This window comes from Pleuronectes platessa, chromosome 6, assembly GCF_947347685.1.
Source record: "Pleuronectes platessa chromosome 6, fPlePla1.1, whole genome shotgun sequence".
NCBI classification, from domain to species: Eukaryota; Metazoa; Chordata; class Actinopteri; order Pleuronectiformes; family Pleuronectidae; genus Pleuronectes; species Pleuronectes platessa.
In genome coordinates this window covers 4,289,900-4,313,112 of record NC_070631.1, presented here as the reverse complement: position 1 = coordinate 4,313,112, position 23,213 = coordinate 4,289,900, and the positions used below count along the sequence as shown (strand labels likewise).

Below are 23,213 nucleotides of genomic sequence, written 5' to 3'. Positions count from 1 at the left end.
CAGGGGCCTTGAATCGATCGAGGAACAGCCGCCTCTCCTCACATGCATATGCTACTATCTGCTGCATATAGAGTGTTAACTGAATGAGGGAAACCTGAGCTGCTCACAGAGGAGGCTTCAACACCATATCACCCCCCTGCAAACCAAAGCCAGTGGTGGTTATTGCCTCTCAGCATGATCCCACAGCTCCATGTAGGAGCCGGTGCTGACACCGGAACATCTCTGATATTTCCTGAGCACTTTTGGAATGTGATTGTATCTTCACATGGACAAGTTGTCAAATATAGCATCCAGTGATTAGTCTCCTGATCCAGTATATGAGGGGGAGTTATGTTTAACATTGGTTGAATACAAATATTCAGAACAACATCTGACTATAGGTGAAAGGCACGTAACGTTTATTTTAGCAGAAGAGACACAACTCATAAAGTTCATGGAGAAATAAAATAGAAGATGGTAATAAAACAAGCAGCACGCCTTAAAAAACACGTAAAGTATAGATACATGGAAATGCTTTGAAGTACAATAACAAAGTAAAGGTACTTTGTTACATACAACTATCGTCTAAACTTGTTTTCTGTTAAACTCACCCACTTGGAGAAGAAGTCACTGTCTCCATATTAATTTCATGTTTGTACGTATTTCTATTTGTATAGTTCCTCGTGATTATGTTTTATTATTTATAACCTTTCCTGGGTGAGTGTGTATTTCACTATTCTCTTTTTGCTGCTGTTACACAGTAAATTTCCCCATAATGGGTCTAATAAAGGACCATCTTATATTATCTTATCTTAGTGTCCTGTGCTTAAATTTTTGACTGAATACCATAAAAACTAAGAAGTTTGATACATTTAAGCATCCGACCCTGACCTGTCATTTCAAGGAGAGAATCTTAAAAAAACTCTGTCATTACTCATGACAGTTAATGTGACACTGCTGGAACCCGTCACGCTGAAAACAAGCTGGAGGTACAAACCCCGGGGCTCGTCGCCTCCAAGGGAAACCGAAGCCTCTCGGCCGGTCTTGCTTTATAATTGTGACATTCTCATGTTCTCACAGACATCCCGTCCAGTACAATGTGTGAGGGCAGTGGAGAGGACCTCTAATCCTGTAACTCTGTCCGAAGCTTGTGATCTTCTATTAACGCCTGCACCTAGTTCCTCGACTCAAACAAGCTGCCACCAAGTACTTCTCTCTCTCTCTCTGCCTGCTATGTTTCCACCGAGTCAAGTTTTGAGGAACTCAAGAGAACCGTCTTATTCACACCATCGTTATCAGTGTCACACCGCTCGCCCAGGCGGAGATCTGTAATCAGGGTGATGCTGACTTTATCCAACTGCCCTTGCTACATAAGTCCAACATTCGAAAGGTTATTAAGTCCTCCAACTGGTTTATTAAGTTACATTACAACCCAGAAGGAGAATTTGAGAATCTGTAACTGAAGTCAAACCTGGCATCGGCCGGCTGCTTCGGATTCAGACGGGTGACAAATCAAAAAAGAAACTCAAATCAAGGAGGAACAGAACAAATGCAGATATAAATTATATCTACTTATTATTTCTAATAGGTGTTTATTGCTTGATGTTTTATCAGTTTTATGATTATATCTTCACATTTGCAACCTTTATTTACATTTACAACTTTGAAAAGGCATTATTGAGGATGTTTGTGGTTTTTATAGAGGAAAGAAACAAAGTTTTCTAAATCCGGTTATTCATTTCTGTTTGTGTTTTGGGGTCAAATGCGTTTATTTAATACAACAAAGTGAGAAAATAATTGTCTGGTCACGTTATAACATGAAAACAAAGATACCAAACAGTGGGATGGTAAACTTTTTAATGTGGTAAAAAATGTAAACGATTAAATGGCCAAAACAGTCCAGTGCCCCTGAGGGTTTAACATCCATTCATGCTGTGTGGCAGACTGGTTGCTGAGCAGGCCCAGTCAGTTCTGACTCTGTCCCAGTGACAGGTGGAAAAGATCTGAGTGACCCTGACAGAGGGTTCACTGCTGGGACGCAGAAGACAGGAGCTTCAGTGATGAAGATGCTCAACTGGAGGAGCAGCGGCCAAAATATGATAAGATATGTGCTTTTAAATCCAAGGCAAAAGGGAATACGGTCAGATATTTCAGTCGTTTGCATTTTGTGTGATGTGCACCGAAGCTGCATTGCCAGAATGAAGGAAAAGACATCAGAAACATAATATAAAAGTATTTTTCATGTTTATAAGATGATATTTTTACCCTATTTTGACTCAATTCCACCAAGAAGGTTTACTTCTCTGCCCTCACAACTTGATGGGACGATGGAACATGGGCCTTTTGCACTTCAAATGTTCCTGGCAATAATTTGTGCAACTTGATTCCAATAAAATCAGGCCTAAAGGCATAAGGGGACTGATATCTATGAGTGGTTGCAATTCGGTGCAGATTCTAGGGGATTTAAATGTTGTTTCATAAGGGGACTGTTGGTCCTTGTCATTCTTGTGCCATTTATGTTTCATGTTGAAGTGTCACTGATGGGGAATCCTAAGCAAATGTAAAAACCCATAAAATTCTAGAGGATCATAAAGTTTAATGAGCTATAAATACATCCGTAATCTATGGCCTATCGTCTATGAATACCTCTTTAATGCCCTAGGGATAGCGGTGTTTCCATAACATTTACTTCAAGGGGTAGGAGGCGTACCTTCATGTCTCAACACACATGAACACATGTTACAGCGGGGCGTTATACACTGATGAAGCAGACTGGGTCACTTGAGACTGTACTGGGAATTCTGCCGGGTTCTAAAACGAGACCAGTACATAACTAGGAGGGAGTTGAGTGGGGCTGCATTTTTCAGATGCATGTTCTGATCTGTTGCCCAAAGAAAACACTTGAGTCGGGCTCCGAGCTGCTGGCTCAGCAGGACATCCAGGGAACTCAGCACAACTGAAGACAGTAGACTGACATGCTGTACTAAATACTATTAAATGTGCAAAGAATATATCTCAGTCATCTGCCGTCCAGCCACTTTGAGTTCAAGTGTCCGTCTCCAGACGTCCTGAGCAAAGATGAGCAAAGCAGATGAAATATCCCGTTCCACATTTAATAAATGTTCAGCTGCAGGGGATAGAGCATCTTAGTCTGTAAAAACAACAAGCCCAAAACAAAATGCCCCTTCCACAGACTGTAGATTACAGTTCATGTGACAATAACACTTTAAAACAGAATCATTTACACTCATGACCACTTCATAAGACTGTACTGGATGACACATTAGCTGCTCAATGTCCATTCATGATACATGAATAATAAAGCGCAATAATGCAGTAGAAATCACCAAATGCTAATGGAAGCATTGAGTATAAACCGATCGGTAGCTTTGTATGACTCACAACATCAGAAAGTGTCTTTAAAATGACAAATTGGTTCTGTGAAATCATTTTCAAAGAAATACTCGAACCAAATATAATCACAACAATGGCTTTGTCGTAGTTTTTATATGCAATTTACAATCATCCAGATCACAGAAAGAAAAACTCTACATCCTTGAAATGAAAGTGCAGATGTAGGTTTAACTTTATCTTCCCTCCGTCAGAAACATTTTCCATTCATGGCACCGTGTTGTGTGTAAACAGTCGCCTTTTTGGTCCATGAGCTGGTCTCATTCCATCTGGAGAGCACATCAAACCAGTGAGAGCTTTATTTGATGCTCCACGTCGCATCCAAAAGTTCATAACTCACTCACAAATGAGAAGTAGTTCTTCTTCCCAGGGAGCCGCATACTCCCTCAGGATTCTTCTTCTCCTTCGCTCTGTGCAGTTTCACTTCAAACCACCTGAAGCACTGAGTCTGTTCTCTCTGGCTCCAGATTTGAAATCGCAGATCGCCCCCTCTCCCATCTCTCACTCAGAATGGGAGCGTATCCATGAAGAGTTTGTCCACGAGCGGCGGTGGGGGAACAAGATCTGCTAGTTTAAGGTAAAAGATTCGCTGGAGGCCTTGGGTGCACAGAGTTCGCAGCTCAGGCAGCTTCCCGAGAAGTCTGGACAAGTAATTGGGCCGCAAGGAGTCAGAGCCGCAGCCGGAGACGTGATCTTTCAGGCAGGTGATGAGCTGGTTCTGCAAGTCCTCCACACGTTTAGGCTCCTTGAGACCGTGTCGGTCTGCAGAGGGAAGCAAGAGCAAAATGAGCATGAGCCTTAAAGCTGCGGCACTATGACTGTAACCAGAGAACACACGTTGATTATCGTATGTGAACTTTGAGACCAGTTTAATCAGGAGAAAAAAGACATATACTCTATTTACTTTAATTCTACACTGCTATAGTCGACGTGTTGTCACCCTGGAACAATCCCTTGGCTTTAACTGTTAACATGTGGTTATGTTTAGTCTGCTGTGATGTACAGACTGTCCTCGTCTCCGCTCCATACGTGAGGTCCTGTTTCTATTTTGTTATACACCTGTCGCGTCAATCCTATATTGTGTGACTGCATTATTCTGTCCGCCCCAGTGAAACCAGATTCCTCGTGCAAACTGTTCTCAAAGTGTGTGAGTAACTCCGGCCCTGAAGTCGAAGCTTGATGGGAGTTAAGCGCTTACCGGTGATTATGACCAGAGCTGTGAGACAGGAGAAGGAGGACACGTCCAGCTTCATGCGATGGAGACTTTGAGAGAACTCCAAGATGGAGTCGATCCAGTCTCCAAAGCCTCGGACGCACTGCGTTTTGTGAAGCACGGAGCCGTTGCAGAAGATGAGCTTGTCCTTTTCAGGATTGGACCTTTGAAAAAAGAAAACACACAGTTTAGTTATCCAACATCTCAGGGATGTTTGTTTGTTGTGTCAGGACCATGTCAGTTCACAGGACGCTGCACTCACCGATATGCAAGACGGAGGATGAAGAGCTCGATCAACGCAGACTCCAGCAGCAGGTCCTGGTCCTCGGAGCTGAAGTCACAGAAACCCGGGATGCTCTTCGCCCACTTCCCGATCACCTCCATGGAAGACGTGAGAAGATGATAAAACTGTTTGATGTCGCCCGCGTCCTCTTTCTGGTTCGGACTGACCTCCGTCTCTTCATACTGAAATTACAGCAGAGACGTTTAGACGAATGCATAAACCAATTATTGCCAAGGAGCAGTAAAAGGACGGGTGTTGTTTCCTTTGTCTTACCTTGGAATAATCAAGTTTCCCAATGTCGGGGTTGGAGTCGATGTGCGCCCTCACAAGTGAAGCGATCATGCTCACCGGAGACACTGTAGTGGTCGCCTGCTGGACGACTTTGGGCTTGGAGGGCAGGCGGCCTCTTCGACCTTTCAGGCTGTCTGTTCGCACAACTGGAGAAAATGGCAGCATCGATGTTAATTTGGTTTCCTCTGTATCATCCCAATTATTCAACCTTGAGTCCGCTGGTACTGAACTCACCTTCCCTGACCATGCCTACAGCCAAGCACTTCTGGAACCGGCAGAACTGACACCTGTTCCGTCTCCTCTTGTCCACGGGACAGTCCTTGGTGCCAAGGCAAACATATTTGGACTTTTTTTGCACTGTTCGCTGTAAAAGGAAGAGGAATTGCTTTTAGAAGTCTCAAAAGACATAGAACATTAGCTGTCAAGAGTTCTCCTCTTATTGAAGACATGTCTCTCAGAAGTCAGATTTTATTACCTTGAAGAACCCTTTGCATCCCTCACAGGTTCGAACCCCGTAGTGCTGACAGGAGGCGTTGTCTCCGCACACAGCGCAGCAGCCCTCGTTTCCATTCGGGCTTTTTAACTTTGGCGATAGGCTTCCATCGAGATGATCGTTGCCATCCAGGCTGAGGGCTGACTCCATCGACAGGCCAGGGAAGGTCAGTGCAGAGTGGTGAGGGTGGGTCAACGTGAATAGGTCCTGGTCTCGTAAATGCGGTTGACCCACGTCCTCCATCGACCCTGATCCGAATGTGAAGAAGGAGGGTGCATGCGGCGCTGACGTCTCCTCAGCTGCCCAGTAGCCCGGACTGGGTGAGAACGAGCCAAAGGCCGAATCCCAGGTGGATGCCTGCTGACTCTGGAACCCGGGGGTTGAAGGAGACGAGGTGGATGTGGGGCTGCCAAAATAGTCTGACCCTCCAGGGGACAAGACCTCGTCCGGGTAGCTCAGCGTGAACGTTCCTGGGTAGCAGCCGTAAACCTGGAGCTCGTCCAGCTTGAAGGGGGTCTCGTGGCCTGCAGACGGGTTGACTTGGGCCTGGGCGGCAGTGAACTGGCAGGAGTATGCATCAAAGTCGCCCGCTGGAGTGCCCACCAGTGAACCGATGCTGGGCAGGGACGGAGCAGAGACTTGGTCCCGTGGGCTGCTCATGTCCACAGCCAGCCTGGAGAGGAAGTCTAGCTCAGTGCTGCAGAGGCTGTCGTGGGACTGAGATCCATGTTGGGGGTGTATGCACGTCATGGCTGCAAGACTGAAAGAGACATGATGCAAAATGTTAGAGCCCGACGAGATCTTCATCTTTACACCTCAAGTCGTGGCCAATCAATCTGCTCTGGGTCCGTTTCCCCCTCCACGTGCACAGTATATGATTATTTATTTGTTGGAGAATCATAAAGGCCTCTGTCTGCTCTGTGGGGGTTCCAGTTTGGAGATTAGGTGATAATGCAGCGTTCCTCCTTAAGATCCTTATCAAGTCAGATGATATTATTTTATTAGCAGTGCAAATCCCCACACCAGATTCCTTTTAACACTTTAAATCAAGTTTAATTCACCAGAAGTCTGGAGAACATGAGTTTCCTATAATCCAGCCTTGAAGGAAATGGAAATCCTTGATTTTATGAGAAACTACAGGAAGGTTTTCAGCTCTTCATAGCAACAGTCTTGAATAATCTCATCAGACGTCTCTGCTCAGCTGCACATGTCACATGTGCAGGCAAAGTAATGTGGGGATGACTTTCACACGGGGCATTATGCCAAATCATAAAGTATATACGGGAAAACACCGGGGCCACTTGGATTTCAAAACCTAATCCTACATCAGCTCATAAATTAAAGGGAACACAGTGCTCAGATTCTTGTCCATCACTTTATAAAGGAGTAATCTGACTAATCCAAAACAACGACCCAAAATCAACAAACGGAACTATCTTTAGAGACAGAACAACGAGGAGTCATGCCGCGAATTCTCACACATCTCCACATCATGGCGTCAGTGTGGGATCACATGAATGGACAGACAAGACTTTAAATCCCCAGAGGAGCTGTTCTACAAGATGCCTGGAACGAGCCACCTGGAGTGTGCTGAGGAGAACTGGGGCTTTTCTGTTTGATCGATCAAAACCAGCATCATTGTTCTTCGTTCTTTCATGTTTCTCTGACAAATATGAGGAACGTTTTCACGGCACTGTTCCTCCGAGCCGGCAGACTCAACCACTGTTAGTTTCAAAAGCCTCACCGTTCATTTTCTAAAGCTTTTGTGCAGTGATGCATATGGACGGCAACACACAGCGTTCAGAAAAACAGGCATCAGGAAGTAATAACTAACATGTAATACTTAGGTGTAAGAAATATGAATAAATATAGAAAAGTATGCATGTAATTAAACTAATATATGCAGTGTAAAAACAGGAAGAATATGTGTGAGAATATGAACAGTGACTGGATTGTACATGAACTGTTAATATTGCACAGACAGGTGAGTACAGCACAGTGATAAAGTCCATAATTTAGTAAGTGACATATCTCTTGCAAACACTGTTGTATCTGCACCGAGCACATTTAACATGTGGATATAACACAACCTAATAATAATAATAATGTGAACATAACTTTACATGAATTATCTTTACTGTATATTAAACAGAGGTGTGTCTGATTTAAATCCATTGTGATGTATTGTGATGCTCTTTCAAAATAAATAAAATGTTTCCTATTTATATATTTTATACATTAATATGTCTGATATTAATATTTCTCACCTGTTGAGTCCACAAGACTTTTATCTGCCGCGTGTCATCGTCCCAGTCTCCCAGCTGAGGCGCGCTCACTGAGCTTTTATACTGGCGGCTGTACCTCGGCCGTGACGTCACAGAACTCTTTCCATACAAGGGCCGCGCGGTGGGCGGGGAGATTTCCATCCTCCGGCCAATCACGGCCCGCGTTCGAGACAGCGGTGGTGGGGATGACGCACTCCGGGATTCCGTTGACGCACACACGCACACACACACACAGGCACACACCTGCGCGCGCACACATACATTTATACTTTTATTCACGTTTATACTTCTATCTTAGTGAAAAAAACTCATTGATAAGATACAGTCCCTCGATCCTGCACCTAACCCCAACCATCCAAACTAAATGTCTAACCCTAACCATAACCCCAGGGCTATGCCAAAAATGGTCCTCCCAAGGATATAAGTACAGGAACACACACACACACACACACACACAGACAGAGACACACACATAGACAGAGACACACACACTGAATGAAACTCAATAAGCAGAATAAAAATTCGTATTTTTAGCAGGTGCAGTTCTCACAGTCCTTATTAGATCAGCTCCACATGACTCCACAAATTTCTCTCTGACGTGAGTTTTCCTGCTAAGATGGGAAAACACAATTTCTTAATTTACAAACAAGAAGTCAGATGATTATTTTTTCCATTTCTGGCGGTGAAGGAAATGTTTTGATTCCCGCTGTCTTGTGTGAAAAAAAAAACGCAAGAGGAACTGCTCTATCGACCTTTTGTTATTAGAAGGTTCATTGAACTTCATGTTGGTCACATGTTGATGATGTGGCCATGTGAATTTTGAATTGGGCAATATAGTTGTAACATCCCAGTTCTGTGCAGCACGGCAGCATTTAGCATTGAAAACAAAACCTGTTTCCTGAGGTCAGACGCACAAACTTGAGTTTTGTATTTTGTGGTGTTATTGATTTTCAGAACCATGCTATTACTATTACTGCCTGATTATTTAAAAGTATTGATTTCACCGGTTGGTGGAAACATCCCTTGGAGATTATGCTCCATGTCCAGATGATTGTCCCAGTTCTGTCTGGTAGTTGAGGCCTTGTCCACTGCAGCCTCACTTCTAATGCTTGAGTCTCAGCAGTGGCCTCTTCTTCCATTTCAGTGATGCTGCTGCAGGAGGCGGAGTCGAATGTTACCTGCACGCTGTGATTGGATCAATCGACTAATTCCCCTCTTGTTATTGATTACTTTAAAAAATATGAAAAACTGCGTGAAGATGTAGTAACTTACTGATGTATGGAGCGGAGTAAAAGTGAAAAGTACCTGAAAATAAATCCACTTAAGTAAAATATACTTTGTTACAACCAACTGTGTGGAAGTGTCCCTAATAAAGTGCTCTGTTTCTGTTACTGTGTCTATCCCCAGTCAGTATCCCCAATAAATCAAATCCTCACTATACTGACTTTGAAACGTATTTATCATAGTTCTCTTCACACTTTTCTCTGAGGTCTCACACTCTCTTCTCCTCCATGTGGCACAGATCGTTCAAACTGTTCTAGATTCACCATTTTCCTCTCTGCCTCTGAATAACGTCACTGATACAACTCGGAGAGGAACCGTGAGAGGAAGAGTTTTTCACGAGCTGCTGCAACAAAGGAAGTTGTGCCGTGAGTACAGGCTGATGTGAGAGTCTGCCTGTCATAGACGGGGGGGGATGTGGCATTTTGTGTGCAGCCGTGCTCCCACACACACACACACACACACACACACACACACACATGCATGTCCCAGCACACGTAGTCTTTATGTATTATCACATGTGCACGGCCAGATCTCCTCCCACCACCTGTCGCTCCTCCACTGTGCCATTTCTATATTTAGAGGATGTTTGTCATTGTGGAGGAATACTTCAGTTTGATATAGAACATTTTCCTGTGGAAGTTCTGCACATTGTTAATAAATTCTGAATATTTTCACTTCATATGAGATTATCTTGTATTGTTTCATTGTATTTGCGAATTCCTTCACTTAAATTGAATTTGCCTTATTGGAGTCGATTATCCGGTTAGGAACAATTTTCTTCTTTTCTATTTTATCTATCAGATAAATATACTTGCTGTCATGTTACAAAACTTGTATTTCCTACAAGGAGGAATTTCATGGGTTTCTGATTTTAATTTCTACTCAGTGTAGTTGAAAAGTGCTATATGAATAAAGTGTATTACTACTATTACTACTATCTTATTTATTTGGTTACAGTAACTCAACAGGCTCATTCAAATCATGAGATTCTCTCTTATAATGTCGTACATATCTTTCGTAGATCTTTTATAATTCCATTAATTACTTTATTTTAATTGCACCAGTCAAAAAGGAGCATATTATCAAGTAAGCCACATTTTTTAAATTTATTTTTAACAAAATGATACTTGTGTGGGAACAGTGTGGCTTTACATGTTTGCTGTCATGTTACAAAATGTGTATGTCCCGACTATTTATGGGTCTGATTTTCATTTCTACTCCTTCTTGTAGTTGAAATGTGCTGTCTAGGTAAAAACCCTTATTATTATAGTTATAAATACCCCTGGTAGTTTGCATGAACCTGTAACCGAAGCAGTGAAGATGCTCTCAGTTTTGATTTGCATCTTTTTCTGAACCTCCTCTGCTTCTCCAGTAAAACTATGTCACTGGTCGTCTCTCTGCGGTAACAAATCCATTACTCAGCTCTTTTCTAACACTGCCTGAACATGACGAGGATCCCCGGACCCTTTCCTCCATCGACCAGCCGCCTGTTTTATGCCTTGCAGATTCATTTCAGTCACAGACATAGCTCATACATTCTGCACCTAGAGTATCAGTTTTCTCCCGGTGGCCAGGACTCTAAGAACCCGGTGATCGGGTTCAAAAGGGCCTTTGTGCCACCAGTAAAGTGTCACATAATGTTTTTATAGGTGGTGCGAGGTGGGAATTGTTTGCGTGGAACACGATATGAAGTCGTGTACGTGTGCATCTGTAGGTATTTCCTCGTGTGTTTTATTCATACATTCACCTGATCTAATATTTACTGTTTATGTTCTTCTTCACGCTGGAGTATAGACATCTCTGAATAACGTAATGCAATATGTTTGCTCTCTGTGGGAACTGTTGGGCTTCTCTATGATTTATACCTAATACCGTAAAAAGATTTAAAACTAAATAACACCATGAATCTGAATTGAATTGAATAGCACCTGAAATAAATGATACCTTACCTAAAACACACTCGATTGGATGATTAAAGCCTGAAAAGTTTTCTCCATCTCATTTGCATCAAAGCATTAATTTAGTCTAAGAAATTACCTTTAAATTGAATTAACAAACTGAGGTTCTGACAGCAGTAAACAAGTGGATTGAAAAAGTTAATTACCTCATTTAGCTGATGCTTTTATCCAAAGCGACTTCCAATTAGTGCAATTAACATCTATGAGGGGCCATTCAAGGTTCAGCTTCTTGCCAAAAGACACCTCGTCTTTGGGAATCGAGCCGTCAACCTTCTGGTTGGAGGACGACCTCTGTTGCGCAGGTACAGATGCATAACAATGATAAGAAGATTAGGAACAGCTAGGGCCACACTGTGAGGTTGGGAAGGTTCTCCATCAATTATCCATCAATTCATTACACGTGTGTTTTATCGTACCATGTCTTGTTTGTCATGTGTGTCTTGTGTTGTATCATATTAAGTCTTGTTGCATCCTATATTATCTAAATAGAGGAATAAATAGGAAGAGATATTTTGGTAATGACAGATTCCTCAAATTGACGGGGGGAAAAAATTTAATTTTTTATGTTTTTTTGTTTTATTCAACTCAATTTTGTCTGAGGTTGATTGTAAAATATGTAAAATATAACATGTGAAACAGAAAACGAGTTTAGAGGGAAATTCTGGTCATATGAGTTGTGGCATTTCCAAAATGATTCCAAATTCCTATAAATTACATGTATATATTACCCCAAAAAATTATTTCCAGACCATAAAACCAACACATTTGGAGAAGTTGGTGCACCAGATGACGTAAGAACGACCCGGCCTCCATGCGACTCTTTCCCTTTTGTGACATAACCCATGAGACAGTTTTCAATTACTCCCACATTCCTCCACGAGGCTTGAGTCGCCCATGTCCTTATCAGGTTCCACTTTCCCTTCTCACATAAGCAGATCACACATCACACATAAAATAAATATGGCTCATATGTTACATTCAGTTCACATAAAAATACAAACTCGTCTCCAGAGCTGTCACTGTCAGTTATTATCTTTTCATTTTGTTCAGATCCCCGTTGTGCATTATAACGGTCCGAATGTTTGAGGGTGTGCACTTCAGAGTCAGAACAAGTGACATCTTATCCATTATGTCTGAGCTCCCTTCAGACGTCTCCACTTCTGCTGAGGTCTGCACCGACAGGAGAAGCCATGACACACTGTGCCCGCTCCATCTGGTGGCGTGACACGGCAGCATGACTTGCTGGTGAATCCACACATAGCTGGCTTCTCACTGTGGTCACCAGAAACTCATGCTGCCTCAAACAAGGGTTCTGCAATATGTTGGAGGTTATGATGTGTGTGAAAGATGCTTATTGCAGAAGTAGGAGATTTAAATGTAACCAGAACTCACTCTGGAAATGAAGAAAGCTACAGACCAGAGAACTAGAAGTGACGTTTGAGAGCTGAATCATGTGATTAGATTCAAACGGTCTGAGATCTGAGGCTTCTCTTGGCCTGAGCAAACTCACGTGATACAATGAAAAGCTCTAGAACAGCTGCTGAAGCCTTGTTGACGGATGTATGATAATTATAGTATGTGTACAGACTGTGGCACAACAAACCCAGTAGGTCCCCACACTGGAAGCATCTCCTTGATTCCCAGTCCAGGTGAACCACATCAAACACTGACTGGCTTTCATCAGGGTGGAGCTGACACACAGGGGACAGGACAGAGAGCAGCAACACATGAGATATGTACAATAGATGCATATGATGTATAACACATTTGAATACGTGTACTACATATATATACATGCATTTATAATCTATAGTTTACATATGTTTAGAATTATTTTATCTTCTATATGTCTTTTAATCATTCAAATGTGGTCCTTGGATTGAATTAAAAAACATCAAAGTTTTAGAGTTTGAGGATTTTTACTTTTCACAAACCAACTCCTGATTCTAAATAAATATATTTATACCATTACACTTTGTCCATAGAATTTACAACTCAAATGTTTGTGAGCCGATCCACCACTAGAGGGCAGCATCCCAACGTCACTGAGTAACTTCACCTCATCACTTGTGATTTAAACTCAAAGGATAGTAAATATGGTAATGAAAAGATTGAAAACAAACTTACTACTAATTACTAATTATATGTAACTAACTAAGAAAGAAGAACTATTAAACAAAGTTCAGGATTAAATTAAAAAGAATAATTAATAATCAATAAAAACACATTGAAAGGGGATTCTTAAGTGTGTCAGAGACCCTAAGATATGAAAGAGCATTGTTTTTAAACCGTGAAATATATAAATTATTTACACATCTCAAATGAGAGCTTCTATTTGTCTGAAACCCTGCATGCAAATCTATAAACATACCACAGAGAACATGTGATGCACCAGTATTGATGCCTGGGACTGACACCGCACTGTAAACCCGCCATGTGCTGAATAATGTGTTTCCGTCCAGATTACATTAAGAGGCTGTGACGCAAGAGAGCCGGTTTCCTGTCATCAGAGACGTTTCATCACAGTGAATTCTGAATGATGAGCTCTGACCTCCTGTTTTGTCTCTCTCACCCTGGAGGACAGAATCTGTTCTGTCGCCCCGTTTGCAGGACACAAGAAGAAGTCTCCCTTTGAGTCGTCCCACTCGGACATTCCTCCCCCAGCGACTGCCCACGTACGCTGGAGCACAGACGCAGGGATGCTCCACAACTGGGTTCACTCACAGGGACGCCACATGTTGATGTCGCTGGGCCACAGACACACACACAGGCCTGTACATGCAGATGATTGAGTTACAGTCAATCACGTAAGAGAAAACGTGATGGTTGTTCACTTAATAAACAGTTTAACCTTTAGGGAAATGTATTAATTCACTTTGTGGTGGAGAGTAGATGAGATTAGTTAAGGTTGTATTTGGCTTTGCTTTGCATTTAGACTGAAAACAGAGGGAAACTGGGGACTCGGTCCAGATGTTGGAGAATCGGACTACGAGCTCCTATGAACCTCTGTAGTTAACTCGTTAACTCTCTGTGACAGATCTAATACAGAAAATTTTAATTTTCTATTTATACATGCTGTTAAATTAATACCAGATAGGCTGTGTCCGAAGTCACTCACTAAACGTGAAGCCGGAGCAGCTTGATTGCCCCCTGGTGGCAGGCTGCATTATAGGTCAAAAACCCTACCTCCTCCGTGTTAGCAGATTGGACATCGACCAAATAACGTTTTCTGAAAGATGGTTTCTGTCATTTTCGGTCGTTCTTATCAAACTCATGTATGTTCAAGTGCTTATGTTTCTGATAAGTTTAGTTTTAAATAGTTCCGTAGTTTGAATTTGGCTCCAAATACACAAGATGGCAGCGTTCATATCCATCTTAGCTTCATTTCTGGATAGTGGGAGGAACTGGGGACATCTTTATATACAGTCTATGGTCTAAACTACTTAAAATACTATAGTTTAGCATTGTTTTTACTACAGTCCGAGGTGGTCATGAGATAAATCTGATGAATGGAACAAAAAAAGAATTCTGCTTCCTAATATTTTCCTTCTTTCTCTCTAATCTTAGTTTTTAATGGAATGTTGGAAGGTTTCACCTCTTTGGAGCTCAGACACTTGTTAATTGAAACCATCAGAGACGTTTGGGAGAGGAATGGTTTCTCTGGCCGAGGCGCTAACAACTCGTCTGCCATGTGCCAAGAGGCCCGAGCTGGACACGGAAATCCTTCAGAGCCGACGCTGTATGTTGTTTATTTTGCTACGTGAGAACTTTGTCTGAATAGAAACCAGTAACTATATCTGTGAAATGAACTCCAGCCCAGTACTTGAGTAAATCTACTTAGTTACTTCCCACAAAGGCAAGAACACAATCACAATATGACAATGAGGTCACAGGAAGCCTTTATTCACATATCGGTGTTCAGGGGGCGTCTCTGTCGTGGATGCCGCTGCTCTCACCGAGCAGAAGTGTGGACGAGGGTGAGGAATGTTCTTCCCAGGTCCAGGAGGAAAACTCTCAGGAAACATTACGTGATTCCTCAAAACACCCAAATCAGAAATCCAGGAGTCATCGCCGAACACCTCCAGGAATTCCCTTAAACCAGCGTCTCCTCGCGGGCCTGCATGTGCCGCCGCAACTATGGGCTATGCTCTTGTTTTGATTCCTCTCCAGGCCCGGGACAGTCGCCATCACTGACTCACACACATTGGCTCTTGGCTGACTCTGGACTTGAACGCTTTTCTCTCTCTCTCTCTCTCTCTCTCTCTCTCTCTCTCTCTCTCTCTCTCTCTCTCTCTCCCTCTCTTCAATGAATTTCCTCTTGTTTTTCCAGATACAGTCCGTAGATGAAATAGGGGTGTTATTGTCTCAAAGTTTCCTGGACCTGTTCAAGGTCAGGAGCCAGTTGTTTAAGAGTAAGTAGGGGGACTTTATAAAGTGTGTTTGTGTGTGCGTGTGTGTCTGTGCGTGTGTCTGTGCGTGTGCGTGTGTGTGTGTGTGTGTGTGTGTGTGTGTGTGTGTGCCTGTGCGTGTGCATGTGTGTGTGTGTGTGCAAGCAAAATCCCCCCAAACAATGCAAAGCCCCGGTTGTCACTGTGAGACAGGGATTGAGGAAAGTTGTAGAGGCTGGAAGAGAAATGTCAGCTGTTACTACCACAGCTGCCATTCAGCTGGAAAAGGGAAAATAGCTTTGCCACAATGTGCTTATGTTTGCTCTCTTTTCTAATCGCAGTGAGTTCTCTCTCCAGCTCAGAGTCTGAAACATGAGGCTCCACTGAAACACACGAGGACAGAAAACAGCGAGGCACGTGAAGGTGACACGTTTTTCACTGCTGAAGATTAAACACAACTCCTAACCTGGGAATTAAATGCTGCCAAATGTATTTTGGAAATCATGTAATCTAATAAACACAAGTAATAAAAGTGAGAAGAGGAAGGAGAAGATAAGAAACCACGATGTGACTCGACAGGCACATCGGGGGGGGAAACTTCCTCTTTCCCCCCCGAAAACTGTGGATCCATTTCTGTCTCGTTTGAGTCGAGTAACGTCACAGTGAAGAAAGTGTCTGCTTTCATAATCGTCATTCTTGTTCCTGTGAAGTTTGTGTGTGTGACATACAGGTTACAGCAGGACTCAGTTCTACCTGATGAGGAGTGTGTGTGTGTGTGTGTGTGTCTGTGAACAGCATCACATAAATATACCTTAACATTTACTGTAGACTTCAAGTCTACACTCTAAATAACTGAGTGTAGAGTTATTATTATTTACATTGACTTGACGTTGACTGTCCATATTACTCAATGAAAAGTTGAGGCTGAATCACCATTAACTTTCCCAGGGCCCCGGACCCCCAGGTTTACTCCACATCAACGTAATTTGATTTATCAGCTCTTCAACATGTGTACGAATTTATATTTATATTTGAAATCTTGTACAAACCCTCACTTGGACTCAAAGATCCAAAATAGGACAGCTTTCGACTCTGTTGCCTGTGACAGTAGGGGTTAAGTTTAAAAAGACACAGAGGTAATGATGTTTGCTCTACTGATCGGCCACATGGCTTTCATAGTGTTGCCATACAAGGGAGTAGCCAGTCAGGTTTACCTCTAGCCTCATCGTACCCTCAGGTTCGGATGTTTTTAAAGGCCAGAACACCTGATGATGCTAAGATACACAACTGAAGACATGTCCCTAGCATCCGCTAATATACAACTAGTGATTGGCATCTTGATAAACACACAGGGGATATTCTCCATTTTGTCTGTTCTAAAAACAGAGATGAAGTGATTGGGTTTCAAAGGTGAAGGTCACAGTTATCTCACAAAACCTTGTTTACCTTGTGAACGTGTTTTGTCAAGAACGCATCGAGGGAATCCTCTCAAAATTGGCGGAAATGTTCACTTGGAGTCATGAATCAACTGTTTTTATTTTGGGGGGTTTAATATCAAAGGTCAAGGTCATAGTGGCTTCACAATAAAACAAATATTTCTGGGCGTTCAAGTCTGCCTTTGGGGAGCTTCTTCAAACGCTGACCAGTTGTTGCTTGGATTCAAAGATTATTTGATTAGATTCCAGTGGTCAAAGTTTATGATATTGATCAAATTGTCTTCTCTGTCCAGTAAAAAGATAAAATGAACAATTCCTCCATAGAAGTTCCAGTAAAGCTCCAACCAACCGAGCTCAGAGTCGTTCAGATGACGCCATGTTTCTGATTCAGGTCATTCTCACACAGGGGAGTTTGTTTGTGATTTTTCTGAAGGTTCATCATCAAACAGGAGCAACATGCCATCTTCCTAAAAGTTGAGAATTCCATTGCAATCGTGTTGATTTCTGGGAAACACAGTACAGTATCTCTGGGCTCCATCCTCTCTGTTTTTCCGGGAGCTGCAAGGAAATAAAACCCTGGTGAGTCAACATCCTCTCTCCTCTTGGACAAAAAAATACTGCTCACAGCATTCCTGAAGCCCAGAGGCTCCGGCGGCACAGCCTGAGCCTTCACGAGGCCGGGCTGATTTCATTTGCTCCGACGTGGTGGGAGATGAGGCAACACGCTGAACCTTTATCTGCCCGGACTGTGCAGCTCGGCCCCGTGCGGACGTGGTCATTTTATTTGTCCAGCATCCTCCTGGAAACAGAAACTGACGTCCAGAACAGGCTGATCCCCACCACTTCCTGACTTTGGAGACAGGAAGAAGTTGTGTCGCCAGGCTTCAACCCTGGAGGGGATGTTGTGGATGTTTACAGGCCTGAACAGCCCAGACACAAATCTATAGTTTGGGGTTTGTATTTTACTGGAAAGAATTATGCTATTGGCAAATAGTCCATTTTGAATATTTAGCTGTTACAGGGTCTTGGAAAAGTTTTCAAACTGGAGCCACAGTTTGTTACAAGATTTTAAAAAACAGGACATTTCCTGCTATTGAATTTGAGGACTTTCTCCGACCGTGCAGCTAAACAAGAAACACTGCAAAACTAGCTGCTAAACAACCACACACCCTGCCACACACATGCCCTGCAGGAGAGAGAGAGAGAGAGAGAGAGAGAGAGAGAGAGAGAGAGAGAGAGAGAGAGAGAGAGAGAGAGAGAGAGAGAGAGAGATTTTTAAGTTTCAGTTACCTAGTAAAGATACATTTGGCTGGGAAACTGAACCCCATGAGGCTAGAAAGAATAGTGCTGTGTGTTTTTGTGTGTGTGTCTGTGTGTCTGTGTGTGTCTGTGTGTGTGTGTGTGTGTGTGTGTGTGTGTGTGTGTGTGTGTGCTTGACAGAACTTCAGCAGGTGGTTCCTTATCTGATTTTGTGTTCTCAAACATCATAAAGCCATCATAAGAAAGAGGAACTTGTTTAATAACCGAAGACACAGACACACGCACACAAAGACACACACACACACACACACACACACACACACACACACACACACACACGCACACTCTGTCGAACTCTGTGACCCTAACTTATTGTTATAATAATAATAATAGATAAGAACCTTATAAAAGGATGTTCTGGTCAAAATACACAAACACACTCACATGTTCGTAAAGCTATCTTAGTGTGAGGACACTCATTGGCATAATGCCCCCCCCCCCCCCCCCCCCCCCCAGCCCCTTACACTAACCCAACCATGCAAACTAAATGCCTAACCCTTAACCTAATTCTAACCATAACCCTCGAACCAAGTCTTAACCCCCAAACAGTCCATTAAAGGGGGGGGGGGGGGGGGGTCCTCACAGAGATGGCTGAACAACAGCACACAAATACATAAATACATAAATACACACACACACACTATGCCACAGCCTTATTTCCTCTTCAGGATTGTGACAGGTGTGAACGTCTGTGTTACTGAATATTCTTTTATTTCCCTTTGCTGCTCATGTGTCAGGCAGCTACGACCGTTTAGTGCAAAGCCGACACAGAAACACAACAGCTGCTTGTGTAGCTAATCTCAGAATAAATGTCGTTCTGACTGGATCCTTCTTTTTCTCTCCCTGCTTATTAGTCTCTGGTAAAAACATTCTGAAGTGAAGCTTCATAGGTTTAACATTAATACAGCTGTTAGTTTTTGTTCTTTCTTGTTAACACAAAACCTCAGTGCTGCACCAGATCTGGAGTAAAGATGTGGAGTTTGTGTGTGTGTGTGTGTGTGTGTGTGTGTGTGTGTGTGTGTGTTAAGGACTCTGTAACCAGAGATAAGCACACGAGTCGATGATGAATAGGAAGTGTTGCTACAGAAACTGAACCCAGTTTATTATCTCCACCGTCTTTTCCCTCCTCTGCAAAACAAACACACCGAGCATCGTCGCACAAAGACTCACAAAACGGTGACGTGTGCGTTCAGCCGTTTGGATTTTTTACGACACCTCTGTTGACCCGGAGCTTCAGGAGCAGGATCTAATGGATCAGCCGGTGACTTTCTCTCTGACCCAGAAGAGTTTAAAAACAGCGCTGCTTTTATATAGGGACAGAGCGTGTGGAAGGATTGTTTGTTCATCTTCTGTTATCAGTTAACATGTTGACATACGTTGTGTGGATCCATCAGACTTGTGTTGCTGCAGGGAAACATCGGAGGGACCATATCGACTCTCTGATAAAACACACAGCTGTCCTGCTCTTCAATATAAGAGTCTGGTTGTGTCCATTAACAAGCTGTTGGGGGGGGGGAATTACGAGCAGCAGGAGAGAAGCTGTTAAAGCCTCAACCAGACGATAAAACCTTTAAGCAACCAACTCACTGCTGCCGAAACCAAAATGCACGATCAGATTATAAAGAGCATTCATCACTTTGCATGCACTTCACTGCTCAGACGCTGTAGGTGGAGAACAGTCGCACAGTTGAGTCTGGTTGGCGGATCACTCTCCTGGTAGAAGGTGATGGAGGGAGCTGTCATGAGGAGAAACAGGGGAGGCTGAAACCAGTCATGAATCACTTCATAGTGAGTTTGCCGTTTTCTAGTCCTGCCCAAATGTTGGGAGATATTTGTTACCCTATAGAGTGGACTCATTGTTTCCCACAATGCATTGCGATAAGTAGAGTACAAACAATGGTCACTGACGATCACTAACGAGCAATTATACCGTCGTGCTTTGTGCTCGTGATGGAGAGATGAGAAGAGAGAGAGAAGCCGGAAGGGCCCGACCTGTCGTAGAAATGTAAATACGACATTCAAAACAACTTGGGACAAGATGGGACAGCTCCTGGACTCTGTCTGATGTTGAATGGAGCTAAGGGAAGTATTTAATATCAGAAGTTAGAATTTAGAACAATTAAAATATTCATTATTAACACTACGCAGCAAGGGTTATTTATAAATCATTTGCGTGCAGGCCTTATCTGGCTCAAACTGCTTCTATCTTTATCCATTTAGAGTTCAGCTAGACAGAGAATATAGCTAAAATATTGAAATCCTGTCACATCACAGCAGAAACTGCAGTACATATGTGTATTTCTACATTTAAGTAATAACTCAAAGGTTTCATTATTGTGTATTCAAAATAGAAACCTTTAACCAGGGAGGGTGATTAACCAGCTCCACTCTCTGGTGCAGCCTCATTGCTCTGCCTCCTCCACGCTGATTCATCCAGGACACATTGTCGGCCACGTGCACCGAACACGTCAGGATTAAAGCAACGATTTCTGTGTCTCCCACGTGATCCTGTGTGATGTCAAACGTCCCTGCACCTTCACACCCGCTCTCAGTTATCTGAACTCACACACTTATAGTTAAACAATGAAGTAATCACACTGGAATGAGGTTTTATTGTCGAGCCTGTTCGTCAGTTCTACTCTCTTCTATCTTTACGGTGGATTTCCGGCACATGTGTCGCCCGCATCCTGTTTCTCGACCGCCCACGCACGCTCCTCTCCCTCTATCAGACTCAGCCGCTTTACGACGCCCAATCTTTCCCTTTTTATACATCTCAGCTTCAGACCGGTTCATTTCCCTCGCGAGAGAATAAACTCTGTGGTTTTGTCTGATGCCGTTTTGTTCTCTGTGCATCGATGGGCCCAAAATAAGTGCTGAACTCAAACGTCTCTCGACTGCTTCCCTTATTTCAAACTGACATGAGCGTCTGCACGGACACATAAGTTTGACCGGAGGCCCCGACGGCCAATCAGAGGCGTTGACGCACTCGACAATTGAGAAATGTCTTTCTGGTCTGAGCCGTTTCACCACAGAGACTCTGTGTCCCCGTCTGCTTCCTCTTTTCAGATCCCCTATGTCATCGGTGACAGACGGTGACAGGCCAGGGAAACCTGCTGCTCTACAGATATAGAATAATAACCCTATAGATCCAGAACATGTTGTATTTTCTTTCTTTTTAGCAGTTTCGAATGTTACTGTAACGTCTCTATGTTTTAAAAATACATATCTGGAATTATGGCCTACTCAGTGTGTGCGTATGTGTGTGCGTGTGTGTACGTGCTTGTGAGAGAAATTATCTCACTACTCTACTTTTGTCTAATGACACCATCACCCGATTTTAAGGTGTCATAAATAAGATAAATTTATAATTCAGCAACCTTTCTCAATTAAATGTTATTCTGTCAATTAGCTGTTGCAAACAATCATACGCCAGTAAAAACACAACATCATTGGTGGACGTATTAATAATAAAGTTATGGGTGCACCAATTAAAGAATTCATACAGATATTTCAGAACTTACTTCACCTCGTAATAAATTACTTTCTAAGCAGTTGCTGATTGAAATAACTGATCTAATTACAAGTTTTTCTTGCTCAACACTTTTGGTCTTTAGACACAACCACAGTCTGTGTTGTTCAGACTCCTCCGACCTTTGGAAACCAGAAGCTCCAGAAGCAGAAATGAAGTCCTTCCTCAAACCTGCTGCACAAACAAATCCAAAGCTCTGAATCAACAGCGGTGCTTCAGCAGTGGGACGGGACTCCAACCTTTGCAACAGCATTATATTGACCAGCCCCCCCCCCCCCCCATCCTAACCTCCTGCTGGGTTAATTACCAAGCACCAACTGCACCCTCCTTGTTTGGCCCCTGTGTTTCTGCTAAATGGCCCCTTCACACATTGTCGTTAGTGTACCGTCATCTTGACTAATTATCCCCTCATTATGCATTCAGCCCAGAGCCATGTTTCAAGCATTAGCGGGTCTTGCATAACAATCCCTTGTGTCAGCGTCCATTCCAGCCCCCCCCCCCCCCTCCTCCCCCTCCTCCCCCTCTTCTTCTCACAATAGAGGAGCGAACGTGAAGACGAGGGCCCGGCTCCAACACATGGCCACATACCATCGCTCCCCATCATCAACAACTCTTTGACGCATCTGTGAATGAGCGGCGGAGGACAAAAGGGATCAACTGCGCAGGGCCAGCGGAGAGAGTGACCACCGTGACCTCACGGGTCAGCCGGGAGCCAGGAATGAAAAGACTCCAGGCGACCCCCCGCCCAACACACTTGCACACATGCACACGCACACCCAAGCAAGCTCTTGGACAACCGAACAACCGTCATGGGAATATGGGAGCGTGGAAGCGGGAGGAATCGGCGATCGTCTGCCAGGAGCTGAAAGAAGCCGGTTGTGTTTGGAATTCTGGGTCATGCCTTTCTCCGCACATTCCTCCCTGTTCTCCCAACAATAAACCGTGTCAGGGTGCACACAACGGCCTCCTGTCTGGGTACCTCACACCCCAAACCACCTCAAACCACACATTAACCTCCAAAACCTGGGTGATAACATTATTAAATGGAGGGGGGGGGGATTTATGGGCCTCATAAATTTAGCAGCAGCACGTGGAAAAAAAGGTCACATCTCGTCTGAGGGAATAAGAAAAAGATTGTGTGCACACTCGAGGTCTGGGAGCTAATTTGAGATTGGGAGCTGCAGTTCCCACAGACAGTTGTGGCTTGTGGAACTAAATAGATTTCCATGTTAGCTCCGCTCGAAATAATGTTCCGTTATTTTATATTTAGGGAACTGAGGTGACGGTGGAATCATCTGATGTCGATATGAAAAACTTACAAAATGCTGCGTTGCACAATTACA

General features: G+C 43.3%; 1 protein-coding gene across 1 annotated transcript; it reads right to left on the bottom strand.

The window, feature by feature from the left end:
• Nucleotides 1–3,078: 3,078 nt before the first annotated feature.
• On the bottom strand, nt 3,079–7,989 carry nr4a1 (nuclear receptor subfamily 4, group A, member 1). The gene is made up of 7 exons (XM_053425755.1): nt 7,938–7,989; nt 5,653–6,430; nt 5,412–5,541; nt 5,160–5,323; nt 4,866–5,068; nt 4,589–4,767; nt 3,079–4,152 (listed from the first exon to the last, which is right to left on the bottom strand). Exons 2-7 carry the CDS (start codon nt 6,418–6,420, stop codon nt 3,896–3,898), a joined length of 1,701 nt encoding a protein of 566 aa, XP_053281730.1. The 5' UTR covers nt 6,421–6,430; nt 7,938–7,989; the 3' UTR covers nt 3,079–3,895.
• Between the last annotated feature and the right edge of the window lie 15,224 nt (nt 7,990–23,213).